The following is a 19502-nucleotide window of genomic DNA, read 5'->3' as shown; positions in this document are numbered from 1 at the left end:
CTCGGGCCTCCCAGGCGGGAGTCAAGGGTGGTAACCACCATACCACTACATTACTCCTTTTACATATGAAAGTCAATAAAAATACAGCGGAGTCTCTTTAGCTCGGACATCTCACTGAACTCGAACATGTTTCCTACTCTCTTCAGTTAACCTTCAATTCCCTGTAAACCTTGCTCCATATCTCAAAATTTCCTTAACTCGAACGAAAGTTTTGTTCCCCAACCGGGTTTGTGACTCGTGTAATAGAGACTCCACTGTATAGTTACGCGGTATTTGTGGACTACCAGAAGTTTTGCGTTTTGAAAATTTCAGGTACCATTACCTTAAAATGCTTCTAAGAAGCCCTCATACCTCATACAAGTTTCTAGAACCAATATCTATTTTCTTATTTAAAGTTTCACGTGAGAATTCGGATCCGAAACTTTTGATCCAAAGATTGAAGATCTCTTCACACGAGCTACCATCGACTGCCATCTTGTAATCCTCGTTTTTGTTTTCCAACTATAAGAATGAAAGAAAAACGAATAAATTGTTCTAAAAAAAATAATGAAGCCAGGGGGATAAAGAAATGGTCATACGAAAGACTACAAACATAGTAGACATGATACTTTATGCATCTCTGTTTAAAGGTTTTGTTTTGATTGAAAGGGCCGACGGTGAGTCGATATTTCATAATAAACGTTCACGCATGTATGCACTAGCCTGTCATTAGTATGCACATGCGATGTAAAAGCAAGTGCAACAAGACAATAGAACAAGTTTTTGAAATGATAAGATATATTTAATTTAAACACATTTCGAGCCTTTATTGATACTCTTTCGAATGTTTTTAGGCATGTAATAAATAGAACGTTTTCTATATTTAGATCAAAACATTCGATTGTAAATTTGTTCAAAACCAACTTTGCTATTTTTTTTGTTTACAAAAGCATTTGAATGTGAGGTCACATCTCAAAACAACTTTCGATATTTCATTTTTCTTGGAGGTTATTGTTGGGTAAGGAAGTAGCTTTTATCTATCTGACTCAGCATGGAGGTTCCACCCTTTCGGGCGCTTTCTTTTAGAAAAATATCATATACCTTATTATCTGTTTTGATTGAACCAAATTGATGCCACACTCGATATTTACCATTTTCACTTGCATGACATTCCAAAAAATGAAAGCTGGTTGTTTTCCCTTTTTGCTTTGCCTGAAATTAAATCGAAGAAAAAGGGACTAATGTTAGCTTTTATTGAAAAACAAAGAACACAATCGACCACTGACTTCATTCTTGGCTTAGATTAGATTTGCAATCTTTGATCAAGTTTGATAGCCTATAATGGTAACACTACTCAATGTTATGGCCAGTCCGTTTGGTTATAAAGCTCAATGAATTTGGCTCAGTTAAATTAAAATAGATCGGCGCACATAAAAACATTTCAGAAGAAATCATATTTTCATTGTATTTATGTACTTTACCTTGAGAAAAACACATTTTGGTACATCATAATTCCAATTCTCATCCCATTCAGTATCTTTGTCACTGCATGACCATGTTCTGAAAAAGAAAAGAATACTTCACTTATTAGATTTATTTAAATCTTCAAAAACTGTGTTAAATGTATATCAAATAAGATTGGGTGTGTGTAATGTTTAGAAGAATCTAAAACTTATCATTCGCTGAACAAAATACCTCACAGAATCGAATTTTTCGCAGGAGCTATAAACCAAAAAAAGTTAAACTTCTTGTTTAAGGATAACTTCTGCGAAATGAAACAAATTTTGAAATATAAATGTTTTTTATAAAGCATGCATTTTAAACCATTTACCCCTGCAAAATCAGTAAACTGCATATGCAAATTTTTTGAATGCAAAAATCAGTTATTTCAATGTAAAAACCCATTTCTAGCTCCGTTGGTATATCTAAAAAATGCTTATAGATTTCATCCGTATAATTCCATTCATTATTCAATTTGTGTTAAAGAGAATTTGTTTGAGAAAAATTTAAAAAACCTGATTGAATGTAGACTTATTTTGGTGTTTGCATCTTCCTTTGGTTCTGAAAACATCAAGATATAATCAATCGATTAATTGACGCTTTATTACATAATTAGCTTTTTGTAGAAATAATCATTATTACTGTTTAATACTTAAAGAGAATGGAAAAATAATCTCACTTACGAGCTGCCGTGATCTTTCCAGATGTCAGCTCTTCATTTTCTTTACTACTGCTTTTATCGACAAGGTATGGGTCATTTGCAACTAATTTCTTTTCTTTTAAACATTGACTAACATAGTCAGTGAGAATGATAGGTATTTGATACTGTCTTGAACGATCACATCTAAAAGATGAACCTGCTTGCTCAATTGAATTGACCAAAAGATGGGAAGTCTAAAATAAAAAGATTATTAAACAATCAGACTTTGGTTATTATGATATCGAGCAATCGTTAAAATATAATTTTTATACTTTAGAAGGTAAAAAAGTCGTGTACAGAAATATACAACAAGACAAAAATGTATAGGGACATGCATAAGTTTGAAGAGCAAACAAAAAGGTTAATTTTTGCCTATCAAAACTTAATATCTGGACCCTAAAGCAAATAACAACATAAATTGTGTAGCCCTTAAAGAAATGCAAAAAAGCACTGTTTTTATTTATTTTGTCTTTGGATTGCCTTACCCTCATAGTTTATCAATGGTCTAGTTATAAACAAGATAATTACCTTTTTTGTTACAATGTAACTGAATGTTCCACCATTTTCAATTATCTGTTTGCGAAGATTATCTTTTTCTTTATATTTCACAGATGTTCCAAGATCAAATGAAAATACGCAGCCTGTGAAAATCATCTAAAATATAAAGCAAAAGGTAAGAATTTATTAGTAGATTTATCAATAAAAAACCTATTAATGTCAAGTGTATAATTATAAAGTCACAGATTAATTCTGAAAGATATTTATTTGATCCACAATTTTTAAGAAGTTTATGTTGATTCTACTTTAAAAACAAATAGCTCCACTCCAAACCTTTCAAGACTAATTTTTTATGACAAATATTATGACTTGGATTGATAAAACTCTAAAACTTTGAATTGAGACCATTTTTGTTTAAATTCAAAGAATTCTAGTTTGAATTTAGGTTTGTAAGTTGAAATCCTCTTTTCCTCAGTAATTTTGATATGTTTTACTGGATTCTGTTGTCTAGTGAATTAATTTGAAGATTTATAGAAAATTTCTCGATTACAGTTAAAACTTTGACTTCTTCCGTATTACAAAGTAGTGCAACTTCATTGAAAGTAAAGATATATGTGTAAAGATGGTGAGTGACACAAAACATAGGATGGAATTCAATGATGAATTAATTTGGGTGGGTTTATTGTTTTGGTGTTGCCAAAATTGAATCACAATCGGTTGATTGCAATGGATTGCTCATGATTCCATGAAACATGGTTTCCTTTTATAGACCCTGGACAATGCAAAGAGACAGTCAGGTGCTCTAGCAAAGGTATTCCAAAGCATATTTATGTCCAGTGTGGTCCACAAGTATGACCACAAATTATTCATAAATACACCTGAACCAGATACATCAGACTTTCAGATATACCATGCACGCATTTATCCTGTGTTGGCATTTTGCACTGGACATTGTCTGTGTCTGTCAGTATAGACTTAACGTTTCATACAAAAATTACTATCGTAAAGCTAGAATCGCTTCGTGTCTCTTCGCTTGAGAATATGATTGACAGATTAAAGTTTTTCACCCCCACGGGAGCTTGCGGGAGTTCTGCAAGTATTCTCGGCTCAATCCTCAGATCACGTTAAAAATGGTAGACTTAGCTGTGATGGATCATTTCGATGGAAGGTGTAAGAATGTTTACAAGGCTCTTGACAGAAAATCGTTTGTTTTATTGTCAATGATGACAGTGCCGTTATTAATTTTGTTAGATCTGCAACATTGATATCGATGTTAGTGCACTTTATAGTTTTGGTTCCCATTGAAGAATATATTCTGGTTTTTCATGTTATTAATTGCTGTTTTAGAGCTTTAGAGCTAGCCTGTCTGTGCACCGACTGAGTAACCCATTTCAAAGCTGACTTGGCAAAAAAGGAAAACAAATGAAAATGAAAACATAGATTCATTTATAAATAAAATGACTGTCAGCTGGAAGTTTTACATGACAAGTGGCTGATGTTTTGATGTGGTTTTTAGCAGTTTTCAAAGTTTTAAGAGCTTGTTATATAGACTTTTTATGGAAAGTTGATTACACTCCCAAGGATCCATTCTAAGGCCACTACTATCTAACATCTACATGAGAGATTTGTTCTACTTTCTTGAAAATAGAAATGTACTGAATTATGCAGACGATACAGCACCTTTTGTGATAGCTGATTCTTGGGAACAGGTTGGTGAGGAGCTCTCGAATGGAGCTGCTATCATCTTTGAGTGGATAACCCAAAATCAAATGAAAGGAAATGCAGATAAGTCTGAGTTGATAGCTAACAATACCAGGAAAGAAACCTTCATTACTATACAGAATGAACGCATCTTTAGCAGCAACTCAGGCAAGATCATAGGATTAACTTTTGAAAACTGTCTGACTTTTGAGCAACATATTTAACACGATTTATAAGAAAGCTAGCCAGAAAATCAGTGCACTTGCGAGGGTAGCACCGTACATGAATCAAAAGAAAAAGCAAAGGCTCATGAATGCCTTCTTTCGATGTTTCATGTTTGCAGGCTAGCATCAAAAAATAAATCACCTCCACAAAAGATGTTTGAGGATAGTGTATTCTGATCTACTTTTGAGCAACTTTTAGAGAAAGACGGTGCCATCAAATTCCACCATGAAAATCTTCAGTTATTAGCAATAGAACTTTTCAAATGTAAAAATAACATATCAGATCTAACTACAGTAAAGAAATTTTCAAACATGATGAAAATATCAAAGTAAATCGCAAAATGCCTTACTTCAGATCAAGAGAAATAAACTCTGTTTTTCACGGTATAGAGATAAAGTTGATCTTTAGTACTTTTATTACATTAGCCTTTGTTGCTACCTGTTCGTCAACTTGAAATAAACTATTACATACATACATACATACACTTGTCAGCCTAGGTTTCCAAAGCTCAGAAAGTCTATCAACAAGAGTTCACTTCACAGACATAGACTGTTTCAAACATTTCATATATCAGACTAATCTACCTGCACCAAGCTTTATAATTCTAAAACTTTGTTGAAGAGCTGTCAATAAAATTAAGTATATATAGGCCAGACAGTACAAATCACATCAATAAATTCGATTATCGAAGTAATCGATACCGTAACTTGGTCTAATGTTGACATCCCTCTTCTAATCCCGACACCTTTCTTTAGAGATAGGAATATAGAAAGGTCAGAATTGCCTATGGAAACTATATTTCTTTGCTTGGTGACCAGAGAGGAAAAAATCTTTGTCTATCAGTGATTCTGACCTTACTAAATTCCTCTCTCTAAAACTTGGTTTCAGAATTAGAAGAGGGATGTCGGCATTATACCAACTTACAGTAATGATGATCGAAGTAATTGAACGACCACTTATCGATTACCAGACGGTGTCAATCGAACGAATCGAACGCCGTAATCAATCGAACGCAATTTGAGCGCAATCGAATAATTGCAATTCGATTGTCAAACGCAATCGAATTGCAATCGAATATTACCCAGGAGTTGCTGTTCGATTGCTTTGATTACGTTCGATTGTATTCGATTACGTTTGATTGATTCAATTGTATTAGATTTTAGTCGCTTTGGTGTAGTACTTAATAAAGCGCTCGGCCGCCCACGCTAAAAAGCTCTAACAGAGTGATCCAATTTAATTTAATCGCAATCAAACTCATCAAACATAATCGTAAGCGAACGAAATCGAAGATTAATCCAATGTAATTGACAATCAATCAAACCAATCGAACATAGTCAACCAATATAACCTTACTAGAAAGCAATCGAACACAATCGAATATTACCCAGAAATCAGCCGTTCGATTGAGATTCGATTATGTTCGACATGACAATCGAATTGCAATTATTTGATCGTGTTTGATTAAGTTCGATTGGTTCGATTGCGATTTTTGTTCGAAGTTGTTGGATTGACACAGTCTGGCGATTACCAGACGATCTCAATCGAACGGAATCGAAGATCGAACCAGTCGAACCAAATCGAACGCAATCGACCGATTGAAATTCGATTGTCGAACGCAATCGAATCTCAATTGAACGTCAAAATTCTGGGTAATATTCGATTGGTTCGATTGTTGTTCGACTGGTGTTCGATCGTCGATTCCGTTCGATTGAAATCGTCTGGCTTTATTCTTGCAGCTTCCCAACATCCAAGCTCTCAACCATCACAAGCCGAATGAAATTACTTTTGATTTCCCGTAGAAATTATGCGATGAAAAAGCCGGGGGTCAATGAATCGACGATCGAACGCAATCGAACATCAATCGAACGCAATCGAATATCAATTGAAATTGAAAATTGCAGTAATATTCGATTGAGATTCGATTGCGTTCGACAATCGAATTTCAATCTGTCGATTGCGTTCGATTTGGTTCGACACTGGTTCGATCGTCGATTTCGTTCGATTGAGATCGTCTGGTGATTAACAATCAAATTTCAAGTCTCAGAATTGGCTGGGAGGCTTACAGCCCATCCCCCAAAAACCCCCTGCAACTTCGCCCGCCTTTTCCGCAAGCTGAACTTCTTTTGGTGTGCACCTCACTTTAATAAAATAACAATTTGGCATGGACTTTGCATCGTTTTTCCACAATGGGTGGTAGAGGGAAACTTGCATAGCCATCAAATAACTGACCATTCAAAGCAGCAAAATTTCAAAAAAACAAATGAACTACGCAGCTCCGCTCGCAGCAGCTCTATTCTACCATTTTGTTTTGATTTAACTTTTTATTTTAATGACCAGCAAGGTCATTCATTTGAGGGCCTATGCATGTTAGTAGCCTCCACTGACACTGATGATGCAAGTTACCCAATCTAACTGTATCATATATCTTTAAGAAAAACCAAAAACCTAAAAACCTAAAACCAAAGCACAAAAAGAAACTCCAGCCATGCCATAAAAATGCTGATACACAGGGGGAATGACTTATAAGGTGAGGTGAGTTAGCTAAAAAAAGCTTTTATTTTGTAGTTTATGTTAAAGTTGAAGGAAGTAGAATAATCTTCTTCTAACTAGATTAATCTAAATGATAGGGACACACATTAATGTAGGAAATATAACCGATATAAATTGCATTACTGTAAAAAATCAGCAAAATTGCAAATACTTTTTTCTGCCCACTTTTTTTTGCTTTCCTGCTTTTTCAGCGAAAAAAGTTTGTTGATACAAAATAATATTCGCGCGGACGCGCTTGAAAGCACTTTCGTTATTGAAGGGAGGATTTTTGTGATTTCCCCGACAGCTTAGACTGCTAGATATCATTACCGGCCGCCTATTCGCACCCGCCGCACGTACTTTTTATTTACCAGAGTACGGGCGGCACGATACCCTATACTGCCTATATTTACATACATGTCCAGCCTGTCCAGGTTTGGTGGTGTTACTCGTTTTTAGGGAGATGAAATCAAATTTATTAAAGAGATAAAAAGATTATCTCTATATGTCATGCCGCCACATACCCCTCCTAAGTGATATATTATGTGAAAATATGTTTCAACTTCACAAGTACATTTGATATAGATATCGCTCCCTATTTATAGAGAAGTCCTTATTAAATAGGGTAATCGCGCCGTACTGCTTACTCCCAGTGGCCATGGTATTCCTTGGAGGGGGTATGTGTGAGCCATAGCATAAGGGTCCCTTTTTCACACTCTCGAAGTCCCTACAGTGTAACGTTTGTTCCAAACTCTACCACTTTTCTATAAACCACCATGATAGCTGATAACGGGGGGGGGGTTCAGGGGTCTTAAATACCGTCATACCGACAAAATTTTGGGTCAAATACCGTAATACCGTCGGTGAAGGAAGCCTAATACCGATACCGATATTATATTTATGTTTTTTTTCGAAAATAATGAATTTTCAGTTATCAAATCTATTGTTGTAGTAACAAATTAGAAACTGTACAAACAAGTCTTGTACTTTATGAGCCCCCCCAGTCAACCCTCAATTCAGGTATTCACGCACAAATGTTTGCCAATTCACGTATTCACGCGCGAAAAAATATATTTTAACGTTCACTTGATGGGAGGAAAGAAAATAAATGGAAAATAAGAACGCGAGCGAAGCGAAAATTTTCGCTCTCCTTTGTTATTGAAAAACGGCCTTAATACACTCTTGTTAGCCAAGTATGCCTTCACCATTTTTGATTTTATTTAACACTGACCATTTGTTGGCAAAAATATGGTACGGCGAACGACGTACCTGCCGTACCCGGTGCGGCGTTCCAAGAGTTTCGCCCAAGAAAAAATTTAAAATTTAGAATGCCTAGATTGCCTGAAAACGCATCATGTGCATCATGATGTGAATTATTTTTTAATCGTTCGATGCTGCACAAGATGTTTTTAGAACTACCTACTTTTACTGATTATTGAAGGAGTAAATACCGCCTTTACTGTCTCTAAAGTTACTGCAGTATCATGTATATCGAGGGGTAAATCACTAAAAATTAGGTGTACGAGATTTTGATTTCTTTTTGATTTTTGATTTCTTTTTGATTTCTTTTTGATTTCTTTTTGATTTTTGATTTCTTTTTGATTTCCTTTTGATTTCTGATTTCTTTTTGATTTCTGATTTCTTTTTGATTTCTGATTTCTTTTTGATTTCTTTTTTATTTTTTATTTTTTATTTATTTTTTTTTTTATTTTATTTTTTTTTTTTTGATTTTCATTTTGATTTCTTTTTGATTTCTTTTTGATTTCTGATTTCTTTTTGATTTCTTTTTGATTTTTGATTTCTTTTTTATTTCTTTTTGATTTTTGATTTCCTTTTGATTTCTGATTTCTTTTTTAATTCTTTTTGATTTCTGATTTCTTTTTGATTTCTTTTTGATTTTTGATTTATTTTTGATTTCTTTTTGATTTTTGATTTATTTTTGATTTCTTTTTGATTTTTGATTTCTTTTTGATTTCTTTTTGATTTTTCAAAAAGGTGTACGTGATTTTTTTCAGTGATTTACCCCTCGATGTATATTGTATTGTAGTAGCAATATAAGTGAATACAGAGAGACGACAATATCATTTAGTGATGATGGAGAAAATTTTATCTTGACTCATTCGTTGGATGCAGTATTTGCATCACAAAAGTTGTCATTAAAAAAATGCGCCCGCAGAAAAATAACGAAAAAATTTGTTTAGGTAGATATCGTAAAGTTTTGCTTATTTTGAATAACCTCACCATGACAATAAGTCAAAAGGACTTCCAAGATTGTGCGAGCGAAGCGAGCAAGAACATTTTACTGGTTAAATAGTGGCATAGAATTATCTTTTTTGAAAAATTTTCTGCATGAAACTCGTGAAGAAACTAAAAGGTATATAGTTTTATACCGAAATACCGTTTTTTATTGATAAAAACATCGAAATACCGACAAAAAAACAGGCAATCTACCGATACCGGTAGAAAATGAAATACCGTAATCCCGTCGTTTTTTTTTTTCGTAATACCGATTTACCGGGGGTAAAAAGACCCAATACCGTCATACCGTAAAGGTGAACCCCCCCCCCGATAACTCTGCGCATATATTCTTCCTTTGTTTACTATCCCTCTATCGGGTGATGATAATAGCATCGTATACTCCCGTAGAGTACCTTTCGGAGGAATTTAAGACAGAAAGAAAAAATGGAATATCAGTTCCATTCAGGCCCGCATTCGGAGTCACCTTTTTCGCTAATTTTGGGTCCAATTTTCGAACCTCAGCGGCGCCCCCGTCGGTTGGCAAGGTTAGTACTCCCTCCGCAGGATTAAGACATGCGAGATAGAATTTCTGTAGATCGTGTGTCGTCCCCTATTTGGTTGTAACGAACAAGTTGATAAATTCAGGAGATAGCGGATAGTGTAAAGCGCACTACTGTGTCAGGACTGAATATAGTTTTAAAATATTGTTCCCACCGCAGAGAGCACAATGATCAAGGAGACGCATGTAAGACGAAAACCGTTTTTATCGCGTATAAAACAAAGAAAACATTTTTGGTTTTGGGAAGCTACTAGCTAGCCAGTTAGCTTTTGGAAGTTAAAAAAAGTTACACACAACACACAAAGATAACTTTTGCCTATGAAGGAAACATGTGTCATTTCAGAAGAGTTTCAAATGATTGGAAATAGAAAATTGTACAATTTGGTTAAGCTTTTTATGAAGATATGTGCTCTCTATCTTCTATTCTGAAGTGATTGAGATATGCGCGATAAAATTCTTACATTTCGTCTTAACAGCATTCAGAGAAAGCCAAGCTGTGGTATTTACGGTAGCGTACTGATGTTTACCATTCGGTAGTTAGCTTTTACAAAGCAGGGGATGACGCATAAAAACAAGCACTTTTATTTTTCCTGAAACCATCTTCTTTATAAGAATCAAATCTCAAAAACTCTTGATAGACAGACGGTGTAATAAACTTTTTGTAAGAAAACAAGAGATAACGTGTTGTACGTTGTATCGGCATTTTAACTTATAAAATTCTATCAAGTACGCTGGGATTTAAGTGCAAGGCTATGACTAGTTCAAGAATATTGTCTTTACTAGCAATCCCAAACGTTGTCACAGACCACTTTTCTTACAATCTAAAATGTCCGTAATAAGTGCTAAAGGAAGGCGGCTTTGAAATGTCTTGCACATTGAGTAATTTTTATTAGTGAAATTTCAAAAGAATTTAAATTAAAAGCAAAGCTTTATTAAGGCCACTTACCTTACGGCTATTATCATATAGATAAGAACACCAAGAAATCTTTTAGATAATCACACAATTAACTTTTATACTTGAAAAATCAAAAAAAAATCATCAACTACAAATTTTCATCAAATTAATTTGTAAACTTGAGTTGATACAATCACTCTTTGCTGTTTAGTGTTTATTTTCTCTTCGTTGAAATGAAACACGGCACGACGTCGGCGTCGTCGTCTTTTGATCGAGTTACATCTCAAGCAATCATCTCCATAGTCATTACTGTTACAAACATTCACGTTACACGTTATGTAAACGGCGTCAGAATCGCCGAAAAATCGGAAAGCTTCATTTTCCCATTTGAATAGCTTTTGATCGTTTTCATAGGGAATGCTGATCGTTCCATCGGCCATGTTTGGGCACCTGAAATATAAAACAGCTTTTATAAAGATAGATGCTTCAAAAACCGCACTCCTGTGTTCCAGACGTTACTTATGAACGCTAGAGAATTATATAGCGCAATTGGTAAAGGGCTTTTCCAGAAATAGTCCGTGCTCCCTCCTGCCAGTTTTATTCAAAAGTGGATACCCAGAGGGTTAAATATCTACAAGGGAGTGGATATCCAAGGGTAAAGTGTCTTTTCAAGTAAAAAATACGATATCCAGGGGTAAGCATACTTCTAAGAGAGGATATCCAGGGGGTTGAGCTTATTTTTAAGAGTGGATATCTAGGGGGTATTTACTAATAAAGTAGGATTCGATACTTTGAAAAATCAATATCCTCAACAGTGGGGATAATTTTTTTTTCTGGAAAAGCCCAATTCATCAAAAAGCTGATAGTACGAAGGGACTTAGGTTGCTTTTTGCCTAATTTTTTCGCGTCAAAAATCAAATAAATCCTATTTAACATCCTGTAATAGTTGATCGAAATGTTGCATAAAAAATACCTGAAATTTCATCTTCTTTGGACAACTAAACTGAATTCTATTCTTGATATTCATGACGTAATCTTTTATACGGAACACCCGAAAAACAACATGGCGTTTGTCACCAGTTTTGAATTTAAACAATGAAACTGGTGGCGAACGCCCGATGTTTTTTGTGTGCTTCCGTATAAAAGATTACGTCATGAATATCAAAAATTATCACTAGAAAAGGTTAAAAGTAAGAGATTTTCTATCCCTATTAACCCCTTCAATATTTCGCCCACGATCACTCTTTTAGCGTTAAGTACATTGTACGTACAAAAAGAGGTGGTTGAAACTTTCGAGGCGCAAATCACTCGAAAAATGGTGTACGGCGAGATTTATGATTTATTTTTTATTTATAATTTATTTTTGATTTATTTTTGATTTGTGATTTATTTTTTATTTATTTTTGATTTTCTATTTATTTTTGAATTATGTTATGATTTATTTCTGATTTATTTTTTATTTCTGATTTATTTTTGATTTATTTTTGATTTATGGTTTATTTATGATTTATTTTTGAATTATTTTTGATTTATCTCTAATTTATGAATAGGAGTAATTTTATGGAAAATTTTTTTCAAATTATAGTATAACGAACTGATAATCAAAATCATTGTCAAAAAATTAAAAAAAACTAAAAAATGAATTTTTTTTCGAACGATTTTTCATTTATTCATGATTTATTTTTGATTAATTTTGATTTATTGATTTATTTCTGATTTATTTTTGATTTATGATTTACTTTTGGTTTATTTTTTATTTATGATTTATTTTTGATTTATAAAATTGTGTACGAGATTTATTTTAGTGATTTGCCCTTCGGAAACTTTCGCATTTCTTTCACCAAAGCAAACTTTGCGGGTCATATTTTGTCAATTATAGATTGATACAAACTACAGAGGCTTTATTCAGTGAACTGCTATCAGATGAAATAAGATCGTACTTTGGCTGCTCTATCGTCTATTTAGATTCCTTTTGTTAAAAGTGATTATTGATCGTAAAAACAGTTTCTCAAAATCTAATGAAGCGTGGATAAAAATCTTTATGTATTCGTCCAAGAGAGAGGAAAGCATTGAAATAATGTTTTGTATGTATCTTACCCTCCATCCTCGATCAACAAATATCTTTCGCTTGAATCTTTCGTACTGCTTGCATAACAAGTTTGTGGTGAGATTTTCAAGTCATCACGGATGGTGTTCAATTCAAGTTTGAAATACATTTGATCTCCCAATCGCATTTGTGAGGATGAATCTTCAGAGTTGAAAGAACCGTCGGTGGTTCTGACCAATTTGATGTCGAATTCTGCATCTGCTCTGATTTCTTCTTTGACTATAAATGAAAATCGATGTAAATATTTTCAGAGTATTTGATGATGTTTTTAAAAGTAGTGTAAACTAAACCACACCCTCTCAGGCATATGATGTCTCAAATAGACTGTTAAAATGGAAAGGGACAGGCACCTTTGCTTGGTCATAGACTTTTTAAATAAGAAATTGACCAATAATACATTTTGATCCCTGTAACTCAATCGAAAGTTTTCTACACCCCTGTCTCCCAGCCCCGGTGAAAGTTTTAAAATCTCAATTTTATTGTTTCTCAGCTCAAATGATGATTCTCTCAATTTCCCAGTGGGGCTTAAATCGAAGAGTATATTTTTTCCACTGGGAATTTTGGGCACATTTTTCAACGAGTCTGTGACACAGGGTTGTTTTTCTTTTTGGGAACAATTATGTTAACCCATTTAAAGCTCTCAAGCCTCAAGATAATCAAGGGATTAAAAAAATCATATAAAATTTATTCATACGGCCATCTACTTCTGCTTTCGACACATTAAGATATCCAGGATCAGCTAATCCAACTGACAAATCCGTTTGGAGAACGCATTCCACTTTAAACCGAATAGCTTCTTCACGATAAACCAAACTCGATTTCGGGTTATAACCATAAATCACCAAAACGATTTGAGTATAGATAATCTGCCCTTGGTGTTGTATCAATTGAACGCCACATTCATTGAATTTAGAATTCAGCTCCAATGGATCACCAGTGTTTCCGTGTTTCACAGAACAGATTGGATGTTTATCATAACCTTCGAAGTAAGCTCTATATGGTCGATTATGTTGGTTGAATTTGTCGACATTGAGACTTATCTTCATCATATTAGGGCCACATACCAGCCTTCCATCTAAAATAGATTAGTTAAATGGAAGTAAGTTTCTTAACTGAGAAAGGAATTTTCTAAGAGGAAATGCTCTCGGGGAAATTGTCCTCGATTTTGATGCTGTTATTCAATTGCCAAAAATAATTTAGAGCTTTCATTTACTGGGGTGGAACCTCAGTGGTCGAGGGGAATTTTAATGTTGCAAAAGTAACAAATGAGTTATCTTAAATTTTTCAAATGGATTTACTTATAAAGACAGGCCCGGCCGAACGAATTTGAAAGTGAAGAGACTGAAAATTAGTGTTTTAGGGAGCGCTGCCGGTTGGCACCAACAACGGGGAAGAGAATTTTTAAAAATGGGCCCTAGATAGATTGGCTAAAATTGAATCAAATTTATAGGAGTACTGCATATAAAACCCTAGCCTTAGCTAATTACTAAATAAAAAAAACTTTAAATAAAAAAATTATATATTTGCAAAAAAAGTGGGGAGGCTGAAGTCTCCTCAGCCTCTCCGCTTCCGCCGGGCCTGAAAGAAACTTACTCTGAACGTCAGAGAGATTTTGAATAAAAGCTACTTTACCTTCAGCTGATAAATCAAAACAAGACGTGGTTCCAAAAACCAGGAGGATTAGATAGAAACTAATCTTCATAATGTTATATACAATTTTCTTGAAACTTCCAGTGTGCTAGCTAGTTATCCAAAGTATCCCTTTATGGCTATGGCTGTATTGGTGCAAACAAACACGCCTTTACATAACATTTTGCTTAACCCACGTGTTCATATATGATCTCACGTTCAAAACTATTTGCGGTTTTATCTTGAGTTTTATTTTATGATTATGATAGTTTCGGATAGGTTCGGTACATTTCAGTAAACTTTTAAACCAGAGTGTCTCTCTTGATGACAGGGGTGCAGAGTTTCCGACGTGCTCGCACCTTCTCACTTACTGACTGCTAAACACGTCGAGACGTTAACAAGGCTAGTTAAATATTCCAAAAGTTCGCTTAATTTTCTGTTTTCAAACGCGCGCAAAAAGGACCAGAGTTCGGTAGGTGCTATTGCATGCCTCTTTGAAAAACAAAACAAAACCTAAGATGACACATATCATTTGTGAGACTTCTCAGACTTTTTATACGTGGCTAGCTTATGGTTCATCTCTCAAAGTATTCGGGAATTTACGTTATTAGCGAAAATTCTTTCATTTGAATGTTAAACAAACTATTACACCACAGTTTGAACTTCTTGGCATTGCTACCGCAAGAATAACAGTGTATGAATATCAACACCCCTGTTTCACAGCCCCAGTGGAACTGTTTTCCTCAGTGGGGATATAAAAATTTCTATTGAAAGTCGAATTGGGATAGAAATTCTATTGTTTTAAGGTTAAAAAATCCAGTGGGGATAGTTTTGGAGTGCAATTTGTAAACATTAAATTTCGAATGGGGATGAAATCAAAGTAAATTTCCCAGTAGGGCTGAAATTCCAGGTTATTTTCCCACAGAGGACTAAGTTCGTTTTGCCAAATTCTCCAATGGGGCTGGGGTCCCAGCGGGTCTGGGACACATGGATGTATATAACATACACTGTGTTGACAAATCATGATCCTTTTCCTAAACGCGCAATATCGACCAATACAAAAGTAGCCATGGCAATCATATAGGATTCTGGATGAAGCCGTACCAATCAATTCACATAAACAACAAATGGAGGAAAAGATTAAAGAGAGCCATCTCAAGGAAAACATACTCAAACTAACGTTAAAGGATTGAAGATTTGTCAATTGCGGGGTAACTAATGTTATGCACTCGGGCAGATTTCTTTTGGAGGAAATTCAGTGATTTCTTCAGTGACTTTCTTACGAGGAAATTCATTCCACAGATATTTCAAAAGTCTCAAAAAATAGGAGAAAACTATAGATGTAATAATATGATTTGCCTCAGCTTAACATGAGGATAGCTCTTTTTCTTCGATACGAAGATATCGAGACATGTGCGATAAAATTCTCATTCCATCGCCACAGGTTGGATTTCAGATAAATCTAAACTGTGGTGCTCACTGTAAGGATAGTGACGTTGGGTGTACATTCAAACAACGCTTCAAAATAAAAGTAGAAAAGTAGATCAGACAGTAAAAAAGTGGTCTAAATTTTCAAGTACATTGAAACTAAGTGCTTATCTGAGTCCCTCCCAGGCTACTTTAAGAATCTAACCACCAATTTTCTTCTTAGCTAGTATATATAACACTTCATTCGAGAGACGAAGAATGGAACGCATATAGACAGTCTAGCATAAATTTGAATGGGATAGCTCTATATCTGATGATAATATTCATAAAATTGACATAAAGAAACTAAAAAATGCACAAAAGAGAGGCTCTATCTTACAATTCCTTCATTACTAAAAATAGACAAAAAGAACGACAAATTTCATAAAAAATGACAAAAAAGAACGACATATTTCATATTTTGCCGTCCACAACACCTGCCAAAAGTGACTGTACCACCCTTAGCGATTAATTTCTCTTTATAAGAGTGAAGGTAGAGAGTCTATCACCATATTTCCCTAACATCCTGCCTGGCAGTGCTTGGAATTCGAGCACAGTCCATTGCAGTCCAAGTCTGTGATCGAAACTTTCTACCGATTGGTAGTGTGAAGGTTTCGATCACAGACTTGCACCGCAATGGACTGTGTTCAAAACCCAAGCACTACCAGACAGGGTGTTAAGGAAATATGATAATAGACTCTCTACCTTCACTTGTATATCACTCTCTCTCAATCCGGCTGATAATCGAAGTATCGATTGACGTCAAATGAGCTTAGTAAAAGCTCAAATTGCAGATGTAGAACAATAAACTCGGGATTCATTCATTTCTCTTTGTTTATCAAGGGAAGTAACTACATGTGGTTTAAAAGAACGACAAATTACGCATGCGTGTTATTATATAATACAGGAATTGCTGAAAAGTTAGTTTAATGGAAGTTACAATCTCTTCTTCAAAACACATTCAAAATCAAAGGCAATCTGTGATTTAAGATCTCTGTCAAATGTTATACATACAGTTTGATTATAAACAGTTTTAGTATCCATTACAGATTCTTGAATACCACAATCTTTGTAAAAATTAGCAAGGAAATAATAATCAAAGTCATTGATGTTTGATCCAGATTCGATAGAGCATTTTTGGTCATCAAAATATCCATTAAAGTGCATTTGAAACTCTCGATTTTCAATTCCCAACTTTTCAGCAGATATTTCAAGAAGCATACTATCTTTAAAACATCCTAAAGATTGGATATCTAAAAGAAAGAATTCGTTTGAAGAATTATTAAAGGTTTTGCTTTTAAATAAGAGTGATATCGTTTGCTTACTCATCAATTTTAATTCACAAGCTTTTTCACATTGGATTGACACGGGTGTGGAACAGGATTGGTCAGAAAGAAAAAAACATTACTTGCTTATATCAGCATAACATAACAATAGACAGGCACTGGCCTGGTGAAATATGTGTCTGATATGAAACGGGAACACTTTTTTGGCTCAAAATCTCTCAAAATCTCTATTTCTGATCGAAAAACTCCTACTTTTTCGAACAGTTTTACAACAATTTCTAAAAATGTTGTGTTGATCTTAGAATATGTCTGGTAAAACGGGTATTCTAGGCCAAATTTATTATAAATGGAACATTGCTTGATTTGATAAACAGGGGGTGTAGCAACCTCGTCCCCGTGTATCCCAGGCTTTATTTACGTTACTGATTGAAGCCAGAGAATACCCTGGTGTTGGCTGATGCGAGTTCCCCCTCTCAGAGGGGGAACTTCTCAAAACAATACGTCATAAAAAAATCTGACGTTACAAAGTTACACTGCAATGCAATGGTTTCAAACCCAGGAACGAATGAAATCTGACGTTTTGTTTTTGAATTACGTAATCTTGCGCGTTCGAAAACCAGCCAATGTCAGGGTATCATCTAGCGCTATCAGTAAGCATAAAAAAGCTGATAATGCGCAGGGAACGAGGTTGGGGGTGTAGTTATGATCTTACCCTGAGCTGTGAATTTGAGGCTGATGGAGCAATGTACACATATTGTCATCAAAACAACCAATATAAAGGAATTCATTTTTCAAAACAACTATCCAATCTAGTCTGTTTCTGATTTATTTTGTTAAGAAGTATAACTTTAAAGCTATCAAATTAGGTAAAGGAGATATATTTCATGTTTTTATCAAAACTCACGAATCCAAATAAGATAGATTTTGAACACACTCTACAGTGTGGTTTTTTGATAGTTCAATAAAGATAAACCTATTATAGTTCTTATTGAAAAAAATATTTTGACAAAGGTTTAAACACGCCCCATAATCAAAGTGTTCATATCTGGTTAGTCTTTTATAGTTCTGGGGGGGGGGGGCTACTAGGTTTTCAGAAAGAACAGATGGAAAGTTTATTGAACCATTTACTTTTACTCATAATATTCTATCGAGTAGAGTCACCAATGCTTTCTAAAATACTTTGGTTATTGATATCAGTATCTTGGCTATCGGGAAGATCCTTTCACTCGATAAAACTTTTAGTGCCAGATTTCTTCTTCGGAAAAAAACGATAATTGTGCTCCCTAAAATCAAAATAGTGACCATAATGCTACTGCAGACTACGGTGCGCAATGTCTTGGGTTCAATCTCTGCCTGAAACCAAAGACTTCTTAATCGTTACGAAATGATAATTGATGCCTTTCTGGGGGTTAGTAGCATCCATCCCTACCTTTGGGTAGAGAGACGCCTTTAGGTCCCGAAAATTGCGACGCACACTTGTAATATAGCTTCTTGGGGGCGGGGGTTTGGTCCCTGATCGGCTGATAACTAATATGCCTTAATTGGGCTTTTCCAGAAAAGAAACTGTATACCCCTTGTTGAGGAGGTCCAATCTTTTGTTGCTGGAAATATTGTAACCGTTTGGAAATTTTAGGTTTAAACCGCTTGGAATTCTGAATTTTAGTAGGATTTAAAAACTTTCCCCCATGGAATTCCTGCTATTTTTAACAACATTTTACATATCTCTATGGAATTCAGCAACATCTCAAACCTTACCCCCTTGGAACGGAAATGGATCTCAACAACATGGAGTATATTGTTTTTTTCTGAAAAAGCCCATTCACGTCGTAATGCATACCAACTTCCAATTTTGTGAGGAGGGGGAAACGATTTTTTTAGTATTCTACTTAAATAAAATATTTGCTAATGTCGACTCTACGTTTAAATATTTTGCATCACATTTTGCAATAGTTTCAGATAGTTTAGATAAAATATGTTGCTGATTTTAAAACCCAAAAATCAATTTGCTAAGTTTGTCTGAATGGCAAGGGTTCTACAGTAAAACCTCCAATAAGCGGACACTCTAAAAGGCGGACAAAATATTTTTCCCCGGCTGTTTCCTAGTCAAATCCTTATAAAAAAGTCTCCAAAAGGTGGACACTCAATTAGCGGACACCTCCATTTAGCGGACAAAAATTTTTGCACGGAAT

At 34.7% G+C, this 19502-nt stretch overlaps 2 protein-coding genes across 3 annotated transcripts in view; both read right to left on the bottom strand.

Moving 5' to 3' along the window:
• The window catches only part of LOC136803768 (uncharacterized), a 70433-nt gene extending 67571 nt beyond the window's left edge, over positions 1–2862 (bottom strand). The window contains exons 1-6 of the mRNA XM_067060495.1: positions 2708–2862; positions 2163–2373; positions 1995–2040; positions 1461–1539; positions 1081–1191; positions 352–501 (exon numbers count right to left, since the gene is read on the bottom strand). Coding sequence (XP_066916596.1) covers positions 352–501; positions 1081–1191; positions 1461–1539; positions 1995–2040; positions 2163–2373; positions 2708–2833 — 723 coding nt within the window. The 5' untranslated portion in view covers positions 2834–2862. The remainder of the gene's footprint in view (positions 1–351; positions 502–1080; positions 1192–1460; positions 1540–1994; positions 2041–2162; positions 2374–2707) is intronic.
• Positions 2863–10915: 8053 nt separating this feature from the next.
• LOC136803719 (pancreatic secretory granule membrane major glycoprotein GP2-like) lies at positions 10916–18222 on the bottom strand. Of its 2 annotated transcripts, none has more exons than XM_067060439.1 (4): positions 18026–18222; positions 13626–14006; positions 12922–13150; positions 10916–11274 (listed from the first exon to the last, which is right to left on the bottom strand). In XM_067060439.1, the coding sequence occupies exons 1-4, from the start codon at positions 18099–18101 to the stop codon at positions 10986–10988; spliced, it is 975 nt and encodes a 324-aa protein (XP_066916540.1). In that variant the 5' UTR covers positions 18102–18222; the 3' UTR covers positions 10916–10985. The 2 variants fall into 2 exon arrangements, with proteins under 2 accessions (XP_066916540.1, XP_066916541.1); XM_067060440.1 differs by lacking the exon at positions 18026–18222 and adding an exon at positions 14564–14722.
• Between the last annotated feature and the right edge of the window lie 1280 nt (positions 18223–19502).

Source organism: Clytia hemisphaerica, unplaced genomic scaffold (genome assembly GCF_902728285.1).
Source record: "Clytia hemisphaerica strain Z4C2 unplaced genomic scaffold, Clytia hemisphaerica genome assembly, whole genome shotgun sequence".
Taxonomy (NCBI): Eukaryota; Metazoa; Cnidaria; class Hydrozoa; order Leptothecata; family Clytiidae; genus Clytia; species Clytia hemisphaerica.
This window is presented reverse-complemented; position numbering and strand designations above follow the sequence as displayed.

Coding starts and splice junctions, on each gene's coding strand:
- LOC136803719 (XM_067060439.1), bottom strand. CDS start 18,101: ATGAATTCCTTTATATTGGTTGTTTTGATGACAATATGTGTACATTGC. Junction 14,007..18,025: donor CCTCAAATTCACAGCTCAGG/GTAAGATCATAA, acceptor AATCTATTTTAG/ATGGAAGGCTGGTATGTGGC. Junction 11,275..12,921: donor TTGTTGATCGAGGATGGAGG/GTAAGATACATA, acceptor TTTATATTTCAG/GTGCCCAAACATGGCCGATG.